The sequence below is a fragment of the Mustelus asterias genome, chromosome 29 (genome assembly GCF_964213995.1).
Source record: "Mustelus asterias chromosome 29, sMusAst1.hap1.1, whole genome shotgun sequence".
Lineage (NCBI taxonomy): Eukaryota > Metazoa > Chordata > Chondrichthyes > Carcharhiniformes > Triakidae > Mustelus > Mustelus asterias.
This window is the reverse complement of record NC_135829.1, coordinates 1,681,561-1,702,496: the sequence shown is the minus strand read 5'-3', so window position 1 is coordinate 1,702,496 and position 20,936 is coordinate 1,681,561. Positions and strand designations below refer to the sequence as shown.

Sequence of the window (20,936 nt, the reverse complement as noted above, 5' to 3'; positions counted from 1 at the left end):
ATCAAAATATCTGGATGGGACTCAAACTCACCACCTTCTGTCTTGGAGCAAGAGAAGGTTGGCTCTCAGAGCCTGATGATCAGGGCACGGAGTGGGAGAGCGAATGCCCAAGGGAAAATACATGTGCCGCTGAAAAGTCTTAAAGAATCCCAGGCCCAATAATTAGACCGAAAGTCTCCCTGTTGAACAAGGGAATAACCAATTGAGGTTCTGACTGTTGTTCTGAAGTTGGATCTCACACAGCCCCACTATGAAACAAATGGTGTTCTTTTTCTCTTTGATTATTTATTATCTGCTCTTTTTAAACCCCAGAGAACCAGAAAGCGCAGAAAAGGCCCTTTGGCCCATCGAGTCTGCGCTGACAATAACTACCACTAAAGGCGCACTAATCCCATTTTGCAGACACACACATGGCTGAAATGAAGGTTGCAATCAGTCATTTTCCAACAGTTATTTGAAGATATCGGCACCGTGTTTAAGATGGACGGATCTATCCTTCATCACACTTTCACCCAACACGAAACCAAAGCAAGTTCAGTGATTTATGTTCCAGCCACATTAGAGATGCTTTGATGAGGTTGTTAATTACTCACATCTGCCCAGTGTTACAGAAAACTATGGCTGAATATCAATTTAGGAGTTTAAGAGGTAAAATGAGCTGCAAATTCATGAAGGGTTTCTGCTGAACTTTAAACCGAGTTGATAAAAAGCAACTGGACTCAAATACGTTGCAATATCATTAATCTTTCCTTTCATTAATTTTTCTCTTTTTTTTCTCTTAACTGGTAATAAATCCACCAGCTCCCTAAGAGGTGCAGCTGACAGCATCAGCCAATGTCCCGATTTCAAGAGCATTGCCTCTGGGTGCCAACTGGAATCCACCTTCCAGCAGGAATTCCTGGATTCTGACCTTGGATCCTCCATATCTAGAAGCAGGAATTGTAACTGGACTTGGGCTCTGTGTGGATTAGTGAAACACTGCTTTCATCCACACAGCCTCCAGAGGAGTCAATTCATCCAGAGTTAACCCCGGCTCAGACATTTCTGCACTTTTAATTAACACAATCCTCAAAAGGCCAGGTGAGAAATGTTAGCACATACGCTGAGGCGGCTGGGCATCAAAAGGCATCATCATCTTTGGCCGGAGTCCTCGCCTCCCATTCAGAGTGGAAATGCCATCTTCCAGTTCACGGCCTGCAAACAGAAACATCCCATAATCGTCACCGACTGTGCACACAGCCAGCGGAAAAGGCTTTAACCATACCAACAATGACAGACAGGGAAAGGTTGTCTGCTCCTACACCACTGCCTCACTCACTCCTCACACCCAAAAACCACCTCACCTGAGAGCAGGAGAACAGATAAAAGCCCAACTCAATGTGGGAAATATAAAGCTGGGAAGTTCCTCTCCGACCCCCTCAGGCATTCCCACGCTATGTGAGGTGATCTTAACCCAGTCACAAGCAGCTCTAACTGTCACCTGAAGAAATTCAGCATTTGCCAGATTCACTCCCTTCCTTAATTTATACATTTCAATCTGTTTAAGTTAATCTATCTCTGGACATTTGCTCGGCTCGGAAGGGTCTCCAGACTCGAACTGTTGGCTCTATTCTCTCTCCACAGATGCTGTCAGACCTGCTGAGGTGTTCCAGCATTTTCTGTTTTTGTTTCAGATTCCAGCAGTAAGTTGCTGTTATCTCTGTAAAACCCCGTGCCGATCAGGACATTTCTGTGCAATCGCAGGACATTGAGCGGGAAGGTGAGGAAATAAAAATGCAAAACGTCAGAACTGTTGTGATGAAAGGTCACAGATGTGAAACATTAACTCTGTCCCTTGCTTCACATAATGCTGAGTATTTCTAGCTTTTCCCAGTTTTCCCTGCTTTATTTCCCAATAATTATCACTAGCAGTTGGGAGAGTGAGCAGGACTTGTGTTTTGGACAGGGTGCGTGTGTGAGATCTTCATTCACTTTTTCTTTCTGTTTATTTGTACAAAGCCTCATTGATTCGGGATAAAGCTACAAGGTGTGAATTATTGAGCTAGTTTCCAGCAGCCTAACAGGAATATAGACACCACTACCTGAACCTTCCCTGCCAGCCAAGAGTCAGGTGCTGACATCTCACAGCAGTTCACTGATTCCAGTCACATCAACTGAAGCTTTGAACTCACCCAGATAGGAATTCCTCCGCTGGTGGTCTTTGTCCATGGAATTTTCCACTGGAGTAATGTCCTGGGAATTACGAGGAATCGGGGTGTCGGTCATGACTGGATTTGGTTCCGGTGATTTATCGATCGGCTTCAGCTCCAGGCGTTCGTGGTGAATCCAGAGATCAGGGGGTTTAACATCCTTTGAATTGCCTTTGTATTTGTGAGATCCATTGGCAGATTTACAAGCTGCACGTTTCCTAGAAGGAAAAACACCGATAGGAGTGGCACTGAGGGGAGGGAGCATGATTACAGACTCTGTACATTTAACTTTCGTTAGTTAAAGGGGTATTAGCCATCATCAAACACCCCCACAACAGGTACAGCACGGGGTTAGATACAGAGTAAAGCTCCCTCTACACTGTCCCCATCAAACACTCCCAGGACAGGTGCAGCGTAGGGTTAGATACAGAGTAAAGCTCCCTCTACACTGTCCCCATCAAACACAGTAAGAGTTTTAACAACACCAGGTTAAAGTCTAACAGGTTTATTTGGTAGCAAACACCATTAGCTTTCGGAGCGCTGCTCCTTCGTCAGATGGAGTGGAAATGTGCTCTCAAACAGTGCACAGAGACACAGAAATCAAGTTACAGAATACTGATTAGAATGCGAATCCCTACAGCCAGCCATCAAACACTCCCAGGACAGGTACAGCACAGCGTTAGATATAGAGTAAAGCTCCCTCTATGCCGTCCAAAGAAAATGCTTCAAATAGAATCAAAAAATAAAGCACTTGGTGTACTCGTGTGGAATCCTGTGTTTGCCACACCAGTTACCCTGCTGGCTTGGTGTGTTTGCTATTAGTGCCAAGTTCGGGGTAGTTTGGAGTTTTGAGTCTGTCCAATACCAAATTGAAACTTCTCAATTTAATCTCATGTTGGAACCTTCTAGACAATGAATAAGGAGAGTGCAGTTTGGGTTAGATTTGAATCAGTGTGTGGAGTGGGACGTGCAGTGTTTGGAAGTAGTTTCCTCCTCACTTTTTCTGCTGGTAGTTGGTCCTCCGAGTGCAGATTAAAGCGATGATGACCACAATGATGATGGTGAAGACTCCGGCGGAGATGATGATGATGAGCATGGTGTTGCTGTCCAAGCTCGATGTGGGGCTGCCATGAGGGCTGTTGTGACCTGTGCAAAATACACATTACCAATGAGAAATCACCAAAGTATAAACAGTAAAACTACACGTCAATGAGAGGAGGGTCTCTCCCAGGCCGAGGGTCCCCGGCGCTCAAGCGCCTCACTCTGTCAGAGTCACTCCCAAGCCAAGGGTCCTGGTATTGGAGGCTGTCAGTACCAGCAAGGTTTGATAATGTATTTAGAGCAGAGAACTCACAGAGATTGTTATGGGGAAGGGATCTGATTATCAACCATTTCGAGCCAGTAAGGGAGCAGGAATTGTGTTCTGTGTAGAGAGTGTTGCTGGGGAACTGGAGATACAGCGATTCTATCTGAGGATTGCTTGCTGTGTGAGAGGAGAGGACACAGGGTTGGGTGAGGGGACTTCCATTTGATATTTGCGTCTCTCCTGAAGCTTTGTTAATGACACTGTGAGAAACACAAAGACTGAACATAATTACCACTGATAGAATGCCTGGTGTCTGAGCCTGGGTCCATGAGTGAAGGATTCTTGCCGAGTTTTCCAGATGATCCGAGTGCTGCAGAGACACAGAGTTATCAATCCAGCTGTTTAAAATTAGCACATCCAGAAACCCAACATCTGCACTGCACACTGACTACCATCTACTCAATCCCTACGACACAGAGTGAGGACACAGTGTGATGAATGACGTGAACACTTTAGGCAGGAGGAACACAGTGAAGATTTTGGAATGGAAAGTGCGCCTTAACCCTTTGATGAGGTGAATTCACACCATTAAAATCACACACTGGGTGCAGGGTGGGGCTGGCTTAGCAGAGCTGTAGGGACAGATCTTCTGGATGGTAACTGGGTGGGCCTGGACAGCGAGTGGTGATGGGTAAGAGATGTCAGGACAGGGAGTGGGGATGGGGAGGGAGCGTCTGGACAGGGAGTGGGGATGGGTAAGGGACGTCTGGACAGGGAGTGGGGATGGGGAGGGAGCGTCTGGACAGGGAATGCGGATGGGGAGGTGACATCTGGACAGGGAGTGAGGATGGGGAGGGGGCGTCTGGACAGGGAGTGGGGTGTCAGGTGGCTTGGGGGTGGGTGACTGGAAGTTGGGGAGAAGCCGGACTGGGGTGTCTGGGTAAATAGTTGCTGCGTCTTGTTGTAAGGATCACTATCTCGATCAGTGACTTTGATTAAAGTCCTGCTCACAACTGCTGAACTAAAACATTGAAACTGCACCACATCTGTTCACCTCATCTCAGAATTCGAGCCTTTGGTGAAAGGTAAAGACTGAAAAAGGTTCTTGCTGAATGGGGGTGAATTTCTGAATTTGCTGACAGATTTACAAGGTGCAGAGTGACTGGGTCACTGAGAGATCGGCACTGCCCGATCGCACAATAAACTGCTTCACCAATGACCCACTCAATATTTCTCTTGACCCAAAGCTGAGTTCCGTCTCAGTGCAGCCGATGCACAGCGAGTATCTCTGTCGCCCCAAGAGGTTTTATGAGTTTACAGTAATAACCAAACCTACCAGAAAAAATCCAATCTTGTTACCATAACGACTGATAGAGAATTGGCTACAGATTCAGGAGTGGTCCCAGCTAACGCCAGCAATCGGTTAATGCAGTTGGTTTGGAGTTTTAAAAAAAGTAGATGCAGATTTTGGAACTCAATGAGACAGGCTGAGTAATTGTGCTACTGAATTAGTTACAGATCATCATTGAACATCCTCAATAAACCTGACAATCTGTGCGTTAGCACTGAGCAAATATGAGTGTAAGCTAGCTAGTAATATGAAAGAAGGTAGGAAGAGTATTTTCAATACATAAAAGATAAGAGAGAGGCAAAAATAGCCACTGGACTACTGGAAAATGAGGCTGGAGAAGTAATAATAGGAAACAAAGCAATGGCAGAAGAACTGAATCGTTACTTTGCATCAGTCTTCACGGTGGAAGACACAAGTGGGATGCCAGAGCTCCAGGAGAGTCAGGGGGCACAGGTGAGTGTAGTGGCCATCACTTAGGAGACGGTTCTGGGGAAACTGAAAGGTCTGAAGGTGGATAAATCACCTGGACCGGATAGGCTACACCCCAGGGTTCTAAAAGAGATCGCTGAGGAAATTGTGGAGGCATTGGTGGTGATCTTTCAGGAATCACTGGAGGCAGGGAGGGTCCAGAGGATTGGAAAGTAGCGAATGTAACACCGCTGTTTAAGAAGGGAGGGAGGCAGCAGACGGGAAATTATAGGCCGGTTAGCCTGACTTCGGTCATTGGCAAGATTTTAGAGTCCATTATTAAAGATGAGATCGCAGAGTACTTGGAAGTGCCTGATAAAATAGGACTGAGTCAGCACGGCTTTGTCAAGGGGAAGTCATGTCTGACAAATCTGTTAGAGTTCTTTGAGGAGGGAACAAGAAAGTTAGATAAAGGAGAACCAGTGAACGTGATTTACTTAGATTTCCAGAAGGCCTTTGACAAGGTGCCGCATAGGAGGCCGTTAAATAAGTTAAGAACCCATGGTGTTAAGGGTAAGATCCTGGCATGGATAGAGGATTGGCTGACTGGCAGAAGGCAGAGAGTGGGGATAAAGGGGTCTTTCTCAGGATGGCAGCCGGTGACTAGTGGTGTGCCTCAGGGGTCAGTGCTGGGACCACAACTTTTCACAATATACATTAACGATTTGGAGGAAGGAACTGAAGGCACTGTTGCTAAATTTGCAGATGATACAAAGATATGTAGAGGGGCAGGTAGTATTGAGGAAGCAGGAGGGCTGCAGAAGGACTTGGACAGGTTAGGAGAGTGGGCAAAGAAGTGGCAGATGGAATACAATGTGGAAAAGTGCGAGGTTATGCACTTTGGAAGGAGGAATGGAGGCATAGACTATTTTCTAAATGGGAAAATGCTTAGGAAATCAGAAACACAAAGGGACTTGGGAGTCCTTGTTTAAGATCCTCTTAAGGTTAACATGCAGGTTCAGTCGGCAGTTAGGAAGGCAAATGCAATGTTAGCATTCATGTCAACAGGGCTAGAATACAAGAGCAGGGATGTACTTCTGACGCTGTATAAGACTCTGGTCAGACCCCATTTGGAGAATTGTGAGCAGTTTTGGGACCCATAGGTAAGGAAGGATGTGCTGGCCTTGGAAAGGGTCCAGAGGAGGTTCACAAGAATGATCTCTGGAATGAAGAGCTTGTTGTATGAGAAATGGTTGAGGACTCTGGGTCTGTACTCGTTGGAGTTTAGAAGGATGAGGGGGGATCTTGTTGAAACTTACAGGATACTGCGAGGCCTGGATAGAGTGGATGTGGAGAGGATGTTTCCACTAGTAGGAAAAACTAGAACCAGAGGGCACAACCTCAGGCTAAAGGGACGATCCTTTAAAACAGAGATGAGGAGGAATTTCTTCAGCCAGAGAGTGGTGAATCTGTGGAACTCTTTGCTGCAGAAGGCTGTGGAGGCCAGGTCATTGAGTGTCTTTAAGACGGAGATAGATACGTTCTTGATTAATAAGGGAATCAGGGGTTATGGGGAAAAGGCAGGAGAATGGGGATGAGAAAAATATCAGCCATGATTGAATGGCGGAGCGGACTCAATGGGCCGAGTGGCCTAATTCTGCTCCCATGTCTTAAGGTCTTAAAAATAACTATTAGAGTTTACAGGTAGTTCCTTCAGGGGAAATCTGCCACTCACAGCAGCACAGAGTGGCCCCAGTCTCAAACCTCGTGCTTTACTCTCAATCTGATCTGAAACCACCAAGTTGAGAGCGAGTAATCACGATAAAGTTCAACAGGAAGCACAAAAAGAGTGAACAACCTTTTAGCAACGGCATCATGTCAGCGACAGGCCAAAGGACATCTCATGTGAATCAACTCTGCAACATTCTCCTCACGAACACTGGGGACAGGGGCTGGGAGTACTCAAACTGGAGAAATGCTGCCCATTCCACATTTGGCACCGTCGTGCCCTCACAGCCAGACGGTACCAGGCAATATCGCTGACCCCCCCCACCTCTCAGAAAGCTAACCGCGGAATGGGCAAGAAAGTAAAGTAAATTTTATTTATTAGTCACGAGTGAGGCAGCAGCGCTAACCACTGCGAAAGCGCAGCTCCAGCAGAGAGTCAGCTCTGATCGGATTGAATAATCCAGCAGGCTCGAGGGGCCGAATGGTCTACTCCTGTTCCTATTTCTAATGTTCTCATTCCTTATTTCCCATAGTGTCCAAAACGCTATCAGTCCCAGTTTAAAATCGACTCGACAAATAACCATCGTTGGCCTTCAGGAAATTACAAAAGTTCACAATTCTCAGAGTGAAGAAATTTCTCCTCACCTCAGTCCGAAATGCCTGACCCCTTACCCTGAGCCTGTGACCACCACCCCCACCCCCCCCACCCCACCTCCTCCCCCCACAGTTCTAGACACTCCAGCACAAGAAACATCCTGACAGCATTTACCCCGGCAAGCCCTCTAACATCTTATCCATTTCAATAAGATCACCTCCCATTCTTCCAATAAAGATCCTTTGTACTCGGTCTGTCCTATAGAATCAGAATCAGAATCCTACAGTGCAGAAAGAGGCCATTCGGCCCATCGAGTCTGCACTAACCACAATCCCACCCAACCCCTATCCCCATATCCCTACATATTTTACCCACTAATCCCTCTAACCTATGCATTCCAGGACACTATAGGACAAGCCTCACACTCCAGGAGTCAATCTCGTCAACCTCTGTCACACCCCCTCCATTGAACGTAAATCCTTCTTTAAGACCAAACTGCGCACAGTATTCCAGATGTGGTCTCACCAAACAGTTGTACGACTTTACACCCCACTTACAATAAAGACCAACATACATTTGTTTTGCTAATTGCTGTACCTGCATATTAACCGTTTAAGATTAGTGTACAATGAGAACTGATTCCCTCTGAACACCAAGCTAAGATGATTAATTTCAGCGCAATTTGCTACCCAAAGATACTGAATATAGAACGTAGAACAGTACAGGCCCTTCGGCCCTCTATATTGTGCCGAGCTTTGTCCGAAACCAAGATCAAGCTATCCCACTCCCTATCATTCTGGAATATGGAACGCTTGTCAAGAGGGTGAAACTTACAAAGATGGCAAATGATTTGTCGGTGGTTGGTTGAGCAGGTAGGGCAGATCTCAGGGATACGATGGAGGTTACTATGGTCAGTATTTAACCATAGCAGACAATATGGAGTTATCAATAATACACTGATACGGTTAATGTTACAATTGGAAATGTCCAAAGGAATGTGCATTTAGCACTAGAATAAAGAATTCCAAATAAATCAGGCTGTGACTCTGATGGCACTCACCCAGGGATTGCTCAATGAAATAGGGTCTATGTTCCAGACTGTTAACTAAAAAAAGACGTATTTATATAGCATCTTTCACAACCTCAGAATGCCTCAAAGCGTTTTAGATCAATAAAGTATTTTTGAAGTATAATCACTGTTGCAATGTAGAAAATATCTCATGACAGTGAGGTAATGACCAGATAACCTGCTTTACTGATCTTGTTAGAGTGATAAATATTGTTCAGGATACAGCAACTCCACTGCTCTGCAAATGAGGGAATAGACTGGGCCTCAGTTTAATGTCTCATCTACAGCACTCCCTCAGTACGGCACTGCAAGTGACAGCGCCTCCAACACTGCAGCACCCCCTCAGTGCGACATTGCGAGTATCAGCACCTCCGACACTGCAGCACCCCCTCAGTGCGGCACTGCAAGTGTCAGCACCTCTAATACTGTCACACCCCCTCAGTGCGACATTGTGAGTATAAGCACCTCCAACACTGCAGCACCCCCTCAGTGCGACATTGCGAGTGTCAGCACCTCCAACACTGCAGCACCCCCTCAGTGCGACATTGCGAGTGTCAGCACCTCCAACACTGCAGCACTCCCTCAGTGCGGCACTATGAGTGTCAGCACCTCCAACACTGCAGCACTCCCTCAGTGCGTCACTGCGAGTGTCAGCATGTCAGCACCTCCAACACTGCAGCACCCCCTCAGTGCGACATTGTGAGTATCAGCACCCCCAACACTGCAGCACTCCCTCAGTGCGTCACTGCGAGTGTCAGCACCCCCAACACTGCAGCACTCCCTCAGTGCGTCACTGCGAGTGTCAACACCTCCAACACTGCAGCACTCCCTCAGTGCGGCATTGCGAGTGTCTGCATCTCCAACACTGCAGCACTCCCTCAGTGCGTCACTGCGAGTGTCAGCACCTCCAACACTGCAGCACTCCCTCAGTGCGACATTGTGAGTATCAGCACCTCCGACACTGCAGCACCCCCTCAGTGCGGCACTATGAGTGTCAGCACCTCCAACACTGCAGCGCTCCCTCAGTGCGGCACTGCAAGTGTCAGCACCTCTAATACTGTCACACCCCCTCAGTGCGACATTGTGAGTATAAGCACCTCCAACACTGCAGCACCCCCTCAGTGCGACATTGCGAGTGTCAGCACCTCCAACACTGCAGCACCCCCTCAGTGCGACATTGCGAGTGTCAGCACCTCCAACACTGCAGCACTCCCTCAGTGCGGCACTATGAGTGTCAGCACCTCCAACACTGCAGCACTCCCTCAGTGCGTCACTGCGAGTGTCAGCATGTCAGCACCTCCAACACTGCAGCACCCCCTCAGTGCGACATTGTGAGTATCAGCACCCCCAACACTGCAGCACTCCCTCAGTGCGTCACTGCGAGTGTCAGCACCCCCAACACTGCAGCACTCCCTCAGTGCGTCACTGCGAGTGTCAACACCTCCAACACTGCAGCACTCCCTCAGTGCGGCATTGCGAGTGTCTGCATCTCCAACACTGCAGCACTCCCTCAGTGCGTCACTGCGAGTGTCAGCACCTCCAACACTGCAGCACTCCCTCAGTGCGACATTGTGAGTATCAGCACCCCCAACACTGCAGCACTCCCTCAGTGCGACATTGTGAGTATCAGCACCCCCAACACTGCAGCACTCCCTCAGTGCGTCACTGCGAGTGTCAGCACCTCCAACACTGCAGCACTCCCTCAGTGCGACATTGCGAGTGTCTGCATCTCCAACACTGCAGCACCCCCTCAGTGCGACATTGTGAGTATCAGCACCTCCAACACTGCAGCACTCCCTCAGTGCGACATTGCGAGTGTCAGCACCTCCAACACTGCAGCACTCCCTCAGTGCGGCATTGCGAGTGTCTGCATCTCCAACACTGCAGCACTCCCTCAGTGCGTCACTGCGAGTGTCAACACCTCCAACACTGCAGCACCCCCTCAGTGCGGCATTGTGAGTATCAGCACCTCCAACACTGCAGCACCCCCTCAGTGCGACATTGCGAGTGTCAGCACCTCCAACACTGCAGCACTCCCTCAGTGCGGCATTGCGAGTGTCTGCATCTCCAACACTGCAGCACTCCCTCTGTGCGTCACTGCGAGTGTCAACACCTCCAACACTGCAGCACTCCCTCAGTGCGGCATTGCGAGTGTCTGCATCTCCAACACTGCAGCACTCCCTCAGTGCGTCACTGCGAGTGTCAGCACCTCCAACACTGCAGCACTCCCTCAGTGCGACATTGCGAGTGTCTGCATCTCCAACACTGCAGCACCCCCTCAGTGCGACATTGTGAGTATCAGCACCTCCAACACTGCAGCACCCCCTCAGTGCGACATTGCGAGTGTCAGCACCTCCAACACTGCAGCACTCCCTCAGTGCGACATTGTGAGTATCAGCACCTCCAACACTGCAGCACCCCCTCAGTGCGACATTGCGAGTGTCAGCACCTCCAACACTGCAGCACTCCCTCAGTGCGACATTGAGAGTATCAGCATCTCCAACACTGCAGCACTCCCTCAGTACAGCACTGAGTGTCAACACAGATGATGTGCTGAAGTCTCCACAGTGATTCTTAAACCCCTAAGAGGCAACAGTTTACCCACTGAGCCACAGCTGATTGTTGGGACGGGAGGGAGATGTTTATGAAGGGACTTTGTGGACTTTTGGAGGTTTCACAGTCTACCCAATCAATGGGTTGGGTTTGAAGTGGAATCTTGATAAATGTCATCCTTAGGGACTGAGCAATAGAAAGGAATTGTTGCAGCGGCAATGACTGTCCTGACCCCTACTTGGGGGATGTTTGTTTGGGATTTTAATAATAGCTTTTATTAAAAATAATTAAAGAATTAGAAACAAAGAGAACACCAAAGTAGAGTGGCAGGAAGGAGCAGAGAACATCACCACTCAATGTTGCTTAAAGCTCAAGGAAGATGCAGTCCCCTCTGCCAAACTGAAGAGATATTGTAATCTCTGTTATTACTGATGGAACGATGTCAAAGAACATCAGGAAAGACTCCTCCTGGTGCTGAAGTGGCAGTCCTTGAAATAACGCTCTGTGATATTACAGCACCAACTGCTTCATTTATCACATTTCTTTATCTGCTGCTTTAATTTTGTTGATATTTTGGCACAGTCCCAGCCAATCATGGTGAGAAAATCTCCTGTCACACATGATACTGAGACACACGGAACACAAATCCCCAGTTGTGGTCAGAACTGCATTAGCTAATCGCAGCTGTGGGAGCCGGGCCGTGTCAGGGGCTGGAGGGGGGGGGGGGGGGGGGGGGGTGGCGGTGGCAGCCAGAGGTGCTGGGTGTGGAGAAACACAGACTGGATTCTGGACACGGGATGGGGACTGTAGAATCTGCTGAGGGGGTCACTCAGCTGGAAAACCAGATGTGAAAAGGCAGCAAAATGAAAGTGTGGAATCTGGACAGAATTTGCTTCTTGTGTTTGCTTCTCTTCACTCGGAAATACGACTAACAGGTTTGTGTCGCTTCACGTCAGTGAATCTCAGGTCAGCAGCACCCAATCCACACATCGCCTCATCACCAGAACCTCCAGTTAGTCTCAGATTTCCAGGACTCAGTTAGTGGAGTCTATCGGAGACGTTGCTGGCCTCAATTTGCAGCTGATCACCTAATGTGAAGATTTGCACTCTAAGCCATGGATAACCGCAATCTATCACAAGCTGCTGATTGGAAATCTACAGGCACTGTCCTGGGTTGCAGCAGCCATAGAATCATACAGCACAGAAGGAGCCCTTCAGCCCATTGGCTCCTCCTTCTGTGATTGGATCCTAGACTTCCCAACTCACAGACCACAATCAGTAAGGATAGACAACAACACCTCCTCCACGATCATCCTCAACACCGGTGCCCCACAAGGCTGTGTCCTCAGCCCCCTTCTATACTCCTTATACACCTATGACTGTGCGGCCAAATTCCCCTCCAATTCGATTTTCAAGTTTGCTGACGACACCACCGTAGTGGGTTGGATCTCAAACAATGGTGAGACAGAGTACAGGAATGAGATAGAGAATCTGGTGAACTGGTGTGGCAACAATAATCTCTCCCTCAGTGTCAACAAAATGAAAGAGATTGTCATCGACTTCAGGAAGCGTAAAAGAGAACATGCCCCTGTCTACATCAACGGGAATGAAGTAGAAATGGTCGAGAGCTTCAAGTTTTTAGGTGTCCAGATCACCAACAATCTGTCCTGGTTCCCCCCATGCCAACGCTATAGTTAAGAAAGCCCACCAACACCTCTACTTTCTCGGAAGACTAAGGAAATTTGGCATGTCAGCTACGACTCTCACCAACCTTTACAGATGTACCATAGAAAGCATTCTTTCTGGTTGTATCACAGCTTGGTATGGTTCCTGCTCTGTCCAAGACCGCAAGAAACTACAAAAGGTCGTGTATGTGGCCCAATCCATTACGCAAACCAGCCTCCCATCCATTGACTCTGTCTACACTTCCCACTGCCTCAGAAAAGCAGCCAGCATAATTAAGGACCCTACGCACCCCGGACATTCTCTCTTCCACCTTCTTCCTTTGGGAAAAAGATACAAAACTCTGAGGTCACGTACCAACCGACTCAAGAACGGCTTCTTCCCTGCTGTCATCAGATTTTTGAATGGACCTACCTCGCATTAAGTTGATCTTTCTCTACACCCTAACTATGACTATAACACTATATTCTGCACTCTCTTTCCTTCTCTATGAACGGTATGCTTTGTAAAGTGCGCAAGAAACAATACTTTTCACTGTATGTTAATACATGTGACAATAATAAATCAAATGAAATCACTGAGTCTGCACCGATACGTGAGAAACATCTGACCTCCGACCTAATCCCATTTACCAGCCTGGCATGTTATGACGTGCCAAGCACTGTAACATCTGATATCTTGGTACCTTCGCCCCAACATTGGTCTCTAAGCAGGACAGAGTGCTGCAAAAAAAACATCTGCACAATACCAAGTGACACCTACCCATCAATCATCTGCTCAGTGACATTCAGTTTGGGACCCACCAGATCACTGGATTCCAGACATCAATCCAGCTTTGATCCATTAATGTACACAAGCTAAATGACTGAAGTGAGGGGAGTGATGAGAGAAAGCACTTGATTGAGTGTGGAATGAAGCAGCTCAGCAACACTGAAGTCAATGGATATCAAGGCTAAAATGTTACAAAACCTGGAGTCACACCCACTACAAAAGAGGATGGTTGTGATTGTTGGAAGTTAATCATTGCTGCAGGAGTCCCTTTGGATTGTATCTGAGGCCCAACCATCTTCAGCTGCTTCATCAATAATGTTCTCCAAAATAACGTCAGACACTCCATTTGCAATTCTTCAGATAAAGAAACTGTCCACACCCATGACTTCCAGACTTCAGCTGGTAAGTGGCAGATAACATTCATGCCAACACAAGCACCAGGCAATAATCAGCCCCGACAAGAGAGAATCAAACCACCTTGCCTTGACTTTCAAAATCAATTCCATTGCTGAATCCCTCACTAGTAACACCCTGAGTAACCATTGAGAAGAAGGTTAACTGGAGCAGCCATACACATACTGTGCAGGTCAGAGGCTGGGAATTCTGCAGCCAGTAACTCACCTCTGGACTTCTAAAGCTATTCCTTAACATACAAGGCGTAATTCAAGAGTGTGATGGATAGTCATAGACAATCATGAGGGTCCCTCAACATGGAGACACCGCAGTCTGTAAACTGAGAATGCTGGGAGGGCCATTGGTGTTAAGAGGCCCTTCCACAAGATTGCATTTGGCTCACTTTGTTTAGTTCTCACTGGCTAAGTTCAAAGGTTGCCAATTGTTGAAGCAATGGGGAAGGGGTCTGGTGTTCATGGACTTGTATCCCAGCCAGAAATCCACACTTAGAGGAGGGAAGGGAAGGAATTTACAAAGAATATGCCTTCAAAGAACATAAAGCAACACATTTTGACTAAAGCAGATGTACGTTTATTTAATCTGAACACATATAGAGCTCTTTTTAAATTGTAAACTGATATTGCTTCAGTGAGGATGCAAAGTGAAAAATTAAATGCTCTTTTCCCCTATTGAAAAACACAGATAAATGTATCTGATCCTCTTCCCATTTTGTCTGTTTTAGGAATGTGTTGAATTATTCATCCTGGGTTTTCTCCTCTTCCCTCTGGGGAAGTGGTTGGACTTTGACCAGACACACTGCAGAGGGTAGCTGTAGAGAGAGAGATACGTGATGCTGTGAGGGAATGAAACCTGGAACCCCTGACCTGACTTGCAAAACTGATATTAAGTGAAGGCCAAAGGAGATCAAAGGGTTAAATGGCAGGAAAGAGAAAATGATGAGCAAGTGATAAAACTACCAACAAGCACAGGGATGAACCAGAATGAACAAGGTCAAATGCAGTTACCTTGGTCATTAGCCATTTTGTCTGATGACTCAGCTAACAGATCAGGGATACAAGAGAGAACATCAAAAGCAATTCAGTCCAACAAGAGAAAGCCAGGTTAATCAAAAATTGAACCAGACACAAACACATCAAAGCAGCAGAAACAGGATGGTCACTGGCGGAGGCAGAGGGAAGTTTGGCTACATGCATAGCTACAGGCACTGGACGCAGCATCTTCAACTCCATCTCAAAACGACAAGACACAGAGTGATGGCCACAAAACCTCTTGCTCAGTGACTCCCTGTATAAGTGGAGTAGCGATGACCACCGTCCCTCTCACCTATCTCAAACCAATGAAATTTAGTCACAGCAAAGCCGATACAGAAATGTGATCGAGACAAGTCTTTAAACATTGCAAGGCACCGCATTATTTGCAGCCACCCAACCCACAACAAACTCCAAGCAGTGGACACATAACAAATGCTGCAGAGTGTTTAGAATACAGAATGCACTGTCCCATTCAGAGATCTAAATTTAAACACCTATTTCCATAAATACATGTAACAGTTCTCAATCCCACACCATCTCCATACACAAAGCCCGGATCATTAAACAGCTTTAATGTCGACATGTATCTGACTAATTATTTCTCCCACGCTGGGTAATCTGCATTTCCCCTTTGCTCTCAAGCCTATTTACGAGATGTCGTGGCCTGAACATGAGCACAGTTCAAATGGCCCCAAATGCCCTTCCCTGCCAGGCACCTCCTCCAGTGTTAAATATGCACTGGCCACTGAGGGCACTGGCCACACCGGGTGTTGCCTACACTCACGGTCTGGCTGCACTGGACACTGGCAACAGTGCAGGTATGTTGCAGTGGCCACTGGCCACACTGAAGGCATGGCCATGCCAGTCACAAACATACTTCATTTCTGCCCTAATTCTAATAGCAGGGAGGTGGGCCGGGGACAGGAATAATATTCCATCTCCGAAGAGTCTCGACACGAAGGGGGAATGATGAAGAAACACATCGCCCTCTTCTCAGAACTGTTTGAGAACTGCAGAATGGGCGACTGCTGGGGTAATAGTAGGAATCAGAGTTACAGCAACCATAATTGCTGCAGGATTTTATAGAAACTGTTTCCGTTTGAAATTACTAAATCACCTTGTATCTGTAAGAGAAGACAGCCTCTCTTACTGAGGGATTCCCAAGTAGGACCTCATTCATCATATCAAATCTCCAGAGTCATTCCTTACCTTTGGGTGTGCGGAACTGGACAAATTCAGACAGGGGCCCCATGCCTTTGGAATTACGCGCCTGGATTTTGAAGTAATAAGTGGTGTCAAGCGTGAGATCTTGAATCTGGTGGGTGAGTCTGTCTCCAACCACTGGCTCGATCACCCAGTCATGGATTTCTGCAGTGATATCTGTGCTGTAATATATGATGTATCCTAGATCGGGAAGATAGGAGAGGAGGAGGAAATACACAGACATTAAATAAACTTTATAATGATAAACTTCCATCTCTCTGTGAGCCACCTGTCTCCCTCATATTCCCCAGGGATATTTCACAATACCGAGAGATGACCTTCACTTATCTCTATTGCTTCACTCTCCCTCTATTTGATAAATTTAACCTCTTTCGCTTGCTGTGGAATCTGCCGTGTTTATTTTGTGGGCCAGATGCAATATCAAACAGACAATAATTGTACAAGTGTGAGACTGACATTCAGCCTTCAAGGAGCTCCGATTTCCTTATCTAAACATAAAGCCGTCATCCTCTGCCCCCCCCACAAGCTCTGTTCTCACCACTCTCCCCACCCCACTCCTTGACAACTGTTCCAGGTTGATTCCAACGGTCTCCATTTCTGTATGATACAGCATTGAGCCTCCACTGTCCCCACCATAAAGAACACCTATTTCTACCTTCACCTCTCCCTCAGCTACAGGCACTGGAATCAGCATCTTCACTGTCCACCAGGTTCCACTATTCCGATGTTCTCCAGCATTCCGTCCTCCATAAACTTCAGTTTATCTAAAACGCGGCTTCCATTTGCCAACTTGTGCCAGAAGCCATATCGCACCCTCACCACCCCCCCCCCCTCCCCCACCCCCTGTGCCGACTGACCCACCCACACTGCCTCATGTTCCAGCAATGCCACAATTTTTAAAATTTTCATTCTTGTAATTAATTCCTTCCAAGATCTGGCATCTTCGCCAACCCTTCAAACATCCGGGCATTCTCCAATCACCCACTAGAGCCTCCTCTACATTGCTATCCGCTTCACGCTGTCATTGGCAGTGGTGCTTTCAGCCACCTTGCCCCCATACGCTGGAATTCCCACCGTTCCATCTCCCTCCTCTCCTTAAAGATCCATCTCCTGACCCCAGCATTTGGCCGCTAACCTCCTTGGCTCAGTAACCATTCCTCTCGGTCACTGAGACAACGGCAAATTTCACTTCATAAACGTGAATGTGGTTAGCACAAATCCAGCTCTGTCATATTACTGGTTGTCATGATGTGGAGATGCCGGCGTTGGACTGGGGTAAACACATTACTGGTTGGTCAGGTTTATAGGGGGCTGTGCTGTAGTGAGAGGCTAAGATCTCAATCAGCCCGAGCTGCCTGACAAGCACCCACTGGCCACAATCTAAATGTCTCAGAGGCGATGGGTGAAATCCCATCCTAATCCTCCACCACTCTCTCGTTAAATTTCCCCTGAGGACGAATAATTTTGGCAACAGTGGAACTTCTGTGAGGTGAGACTGAGCATCAGACTCACTGGATGCTGCCCTCTCTTCCCGCAGTGCCACTGGCCCTGTGTCCACACAGGCTCCAAGGGTCTGGATCCAGGCCTCCGTACCTGTTATTTTTCCATTTGCCTCGGATGGCGGCTGCCAGTTCACAATAATGGTCCTGGGTTTTCCTTCCTTGCTCACCACTGTCAGATCCTTGGGAGGAGATGTCGGCACTGAAGGAAAGAGAAAGGAATTAAACTTGGTATCTGTGTTAGTGGATTCATAATCCAGAGAACGTGAGTTCCAATCCCATCAAGGCACTGCGAGAATCTGAGATCAGATTTAGAAAATCTGGAAGTTTAAAGCTGGTAAGAACTGGCCACGTGTTGGATTGGCACCTGGGTCACCACTGGAAACAGAACGTTGTTACCCATCTGGCCCTATCTGGGACACCAGTCCTACACCAATGTGACTGACTCTTAACTATCTTCTGAAAAGGCTTAACAAACCCGTTCCAGCAATAAATGTCAGCATTCCAGCAAATTCCACAGCTCCAGAACTGTTGTTGAACAGAAACCTGGAGATTTACAGGTCCTGTTACTCTGAGTGAGACTAAGAGGGGTCTTTGTGTGGTGACTCCTGCCTGGACACATCACTAATCTTAACTCAGCGGACAGTTGCACTGCAGCAGCTTTTATTTGGTGAGTTACATAACAAAAAAAGTGAGAAATTAGGCAGCGACTTCAAAGGTCTGTCTTGATTTGTGAGACTGGACTTGGAGTTTCTGTACAATATTGGACTGTGGAATCCTCGCCCTTGCCAGCAGGGCTAACTGATTATCAGAGGGGAACAGGAACCCGGCCAGCTGTGAATGGGATCAGGTGACTTGGCCCAGCACCCGGGTTAAGATTGGAGCTTCCACACTGAGTCACTCCCATTTTCATAAACTGCCCCACAGCTCGGCTGGAGAAGGAAACAAAAAATGAGGTGTTCTATTGATTCATTTACAACCTATGAACCCAGAGCCATACCTGTTTCAAATGTAGTTCCGTGTGCTGTCATGCTCCAGGTACTCGACCTTCGACCCTTTGTTACCTTGACAGAAAACTCGTAGAGTGTGTTTGGCTTCAATCCGGAGACGATATAACTCAGTGTGGTGGTGTCTGCAGTCTGAAGGAGAATCAAATTGTCATTGTCCGAACCACAGACCTACAGAGTTACAGCCATCCATCATTCACTGACCCCACCATACACCAGGGCAACACTTCATCCTGTCCACAATACAGGGAATTAACTCCACTCATAACACAGGGAGTGAACCTTCCCCTCCATCACACAGGAAAGGAATTCCCCACTGTGTGACACAGAGAATTAATGCCGTTTTTCCGCGTCTGCCCACCCCTATCCTATAAGTGGCCAGTGATTAGTGAGGCAGAAACATGAGGGGAGCGATTCTCCCAAAAGTGCTGAATTGGCGAGAAAACTGGTCCAGATCACGACTGTTTTTTCAGTGCAACTTCAGACTCGAATCTCCGCACTCTGTGCACTGCAGAGGTCCCAGTTGTGAATCTCATTAAAAACCCAGGGGGGGGCGGGTCCTATTCGCGCCGTAGTTTGACAGTTCTGGAACTCTGCGCATGCACAGTGGCCCCGATCTGTCAGTCTTCCCGTTTGCTGGCCAGCTCAGTCGCTGGCCAGCCCGGGACCCCTGCGGTGCTGCCCCCCCCCAGCGCTATATGGGCCGGGCCCGATAACCACATTTAAAATAGATTTAAAATACATTAAATATTTAAATCACTTACCTCTCTTCCCGCTGGTTTCCAGCGCGGTCCCGCCTGCGCCCGCTCTCCGGCTCTGGGAGACGTGCGTGCGTCGGGAACGCATCCGCGAATCCTGTGAAATGTCCCGACACGTGCATCTCCGGACCCGATCCGCCAGACAATTTGGGGGTTGCGGTGGGAGAATCGCCCCCATGGCTCTAAATTTAGCACAAAAGTGAGCCAGACAGACGGTCGCGGGACTCACCTTGTACTTGGTGTTGGCCGGGTAGTTTGTTTTCCAGCGCACAGTGTAGAATCGTGCATCAGTGATCTTCTGGTTCTTGGGCAGTGAACTGTCAGCCCATGTGACCCGGATGGTGTCGTGGGTAAGGACCGTGGCCTGAACTCCGACTGGGGGCATCATAGGGCTGGGGTCTGGTACTGGAGTGTATGGATTATTGTAAAGATCAAATATATAAACTTCGGAAGGGTCAAAAGGGTCTGAGGGATAAATTAAATAAGAGTAATGTTTGTAAAAAACGTAAATAATGAATCATGCAAGGAAAAAGGGGAAAGCAGCCACAGAGAGTGATCCCATCAGATCCAAACAGCAGGAAGGCATGAAATGGAGGAGAAAGAAACAGAGAAACCAAGGTTAGAGCAAGCGTTCCACGTGTTAACTATTTTAAATGAATGAATTAGTGAGACTAGCTGGTCGGCCTGACCTTTTCTTACCATTTAATCACACACATATAAACAAGATAGTCACGCTCCCAACACAACAGCCAGCCAATCGCACGCTGAACATGAGATACTTGGGGTCTACGGTCCTTTCCCGACACGTGCTGCTAAGAGGAAGCTATGGTTCAGCTGCCGCTCAGAGTGTGATGTCTAAGCTACATGGGGTCCCCTTCCCTTGCCACCTCAGCGACTCTCCCGCCTTCCTTTCACTATTTCTCCCAATCTCCCAGTCCCTTTTCCTTCCACATCCTCTATCCATGACTCCAGCCATTTCCCCAACCGGGAGAATATTAACTGAGCCTCTGCTGGACTCAGAGATTAATCTTGATTTCGGAACCTAACTGTCTTTTGTAAATAAGGCCTTGTCTGTTCAGAGTATGTTGAAACACTGGATTCAACACCCGAGCTCAGAACAGCTGCTTCCTCAAACAGTGTCCAACCCACTGCTGCTTACTGAGAGCAGTCCCCTGGCCAGGGGATCATTCGGGATTGGTCATCGGAGTGTCGGTGACAGCTGGGATTTTCCTTCATTATTGGCGAATGCCAGGAAATCCCTGGGTGGCAAAACTCACCCCGGTACAAATCCCTGTAGGCGAGGCTCCCGAATGGGAGGGCACACACAGAAAATCACCCCTGGAGTTCTGC

General features: G+C 47.7%; 1 protein-coding gene across 4 annotated transcripts in view; it reads right to left on the bottom strand.

The window, feature by feature from the left end:
* The window catches only part of LOC144480456 (neogenin-like), a 211,059-nt gene that overhangs the window by 6,471 nt on the left and 183,652 nt on the right, over positions 1-20,936 (bottom strand). For 2 of the 4 annotated variants that reach the window (XM_078199894.1, XM_078199896.1), the window contains exons 17-24: positions 19,816-20,051; positions 18,822-18,960; positions 17,916-18,023; positions 16,308-16,502; positions 3,788-3,865; positions 3,188-3,335; positions 2,172-2,407; positions 1,102-1,194 (exon numbers count right to left, since the gene is read on the bottom strand). In XM_078199894.1, coding sequence (XP_078056020.1) covers positions 1,102-1,194; positions 2,172-2,407; positions 3,188-3,335; positions 3,788-3,865; positions 16,308-16,502; positions 17,916-18,023; positions 18,822-18,960; positions 19,816-20,051 — 1,233 coding nt within the window. The remainder of the gene's footprint in view (positions 1-1,101; positions 1,195-2,171; positions 2,408-3,187; positions 3,336-3,787; positions 3,866-16,307; positions 16,503-17,915; positions 18,024-18,821; positions 18,961-19,815; positions 20,052-20,936) is intronic. The other 2 variants (XM_078199895.1, XM_078199897.1) reach the window with 1 other exon arrangement.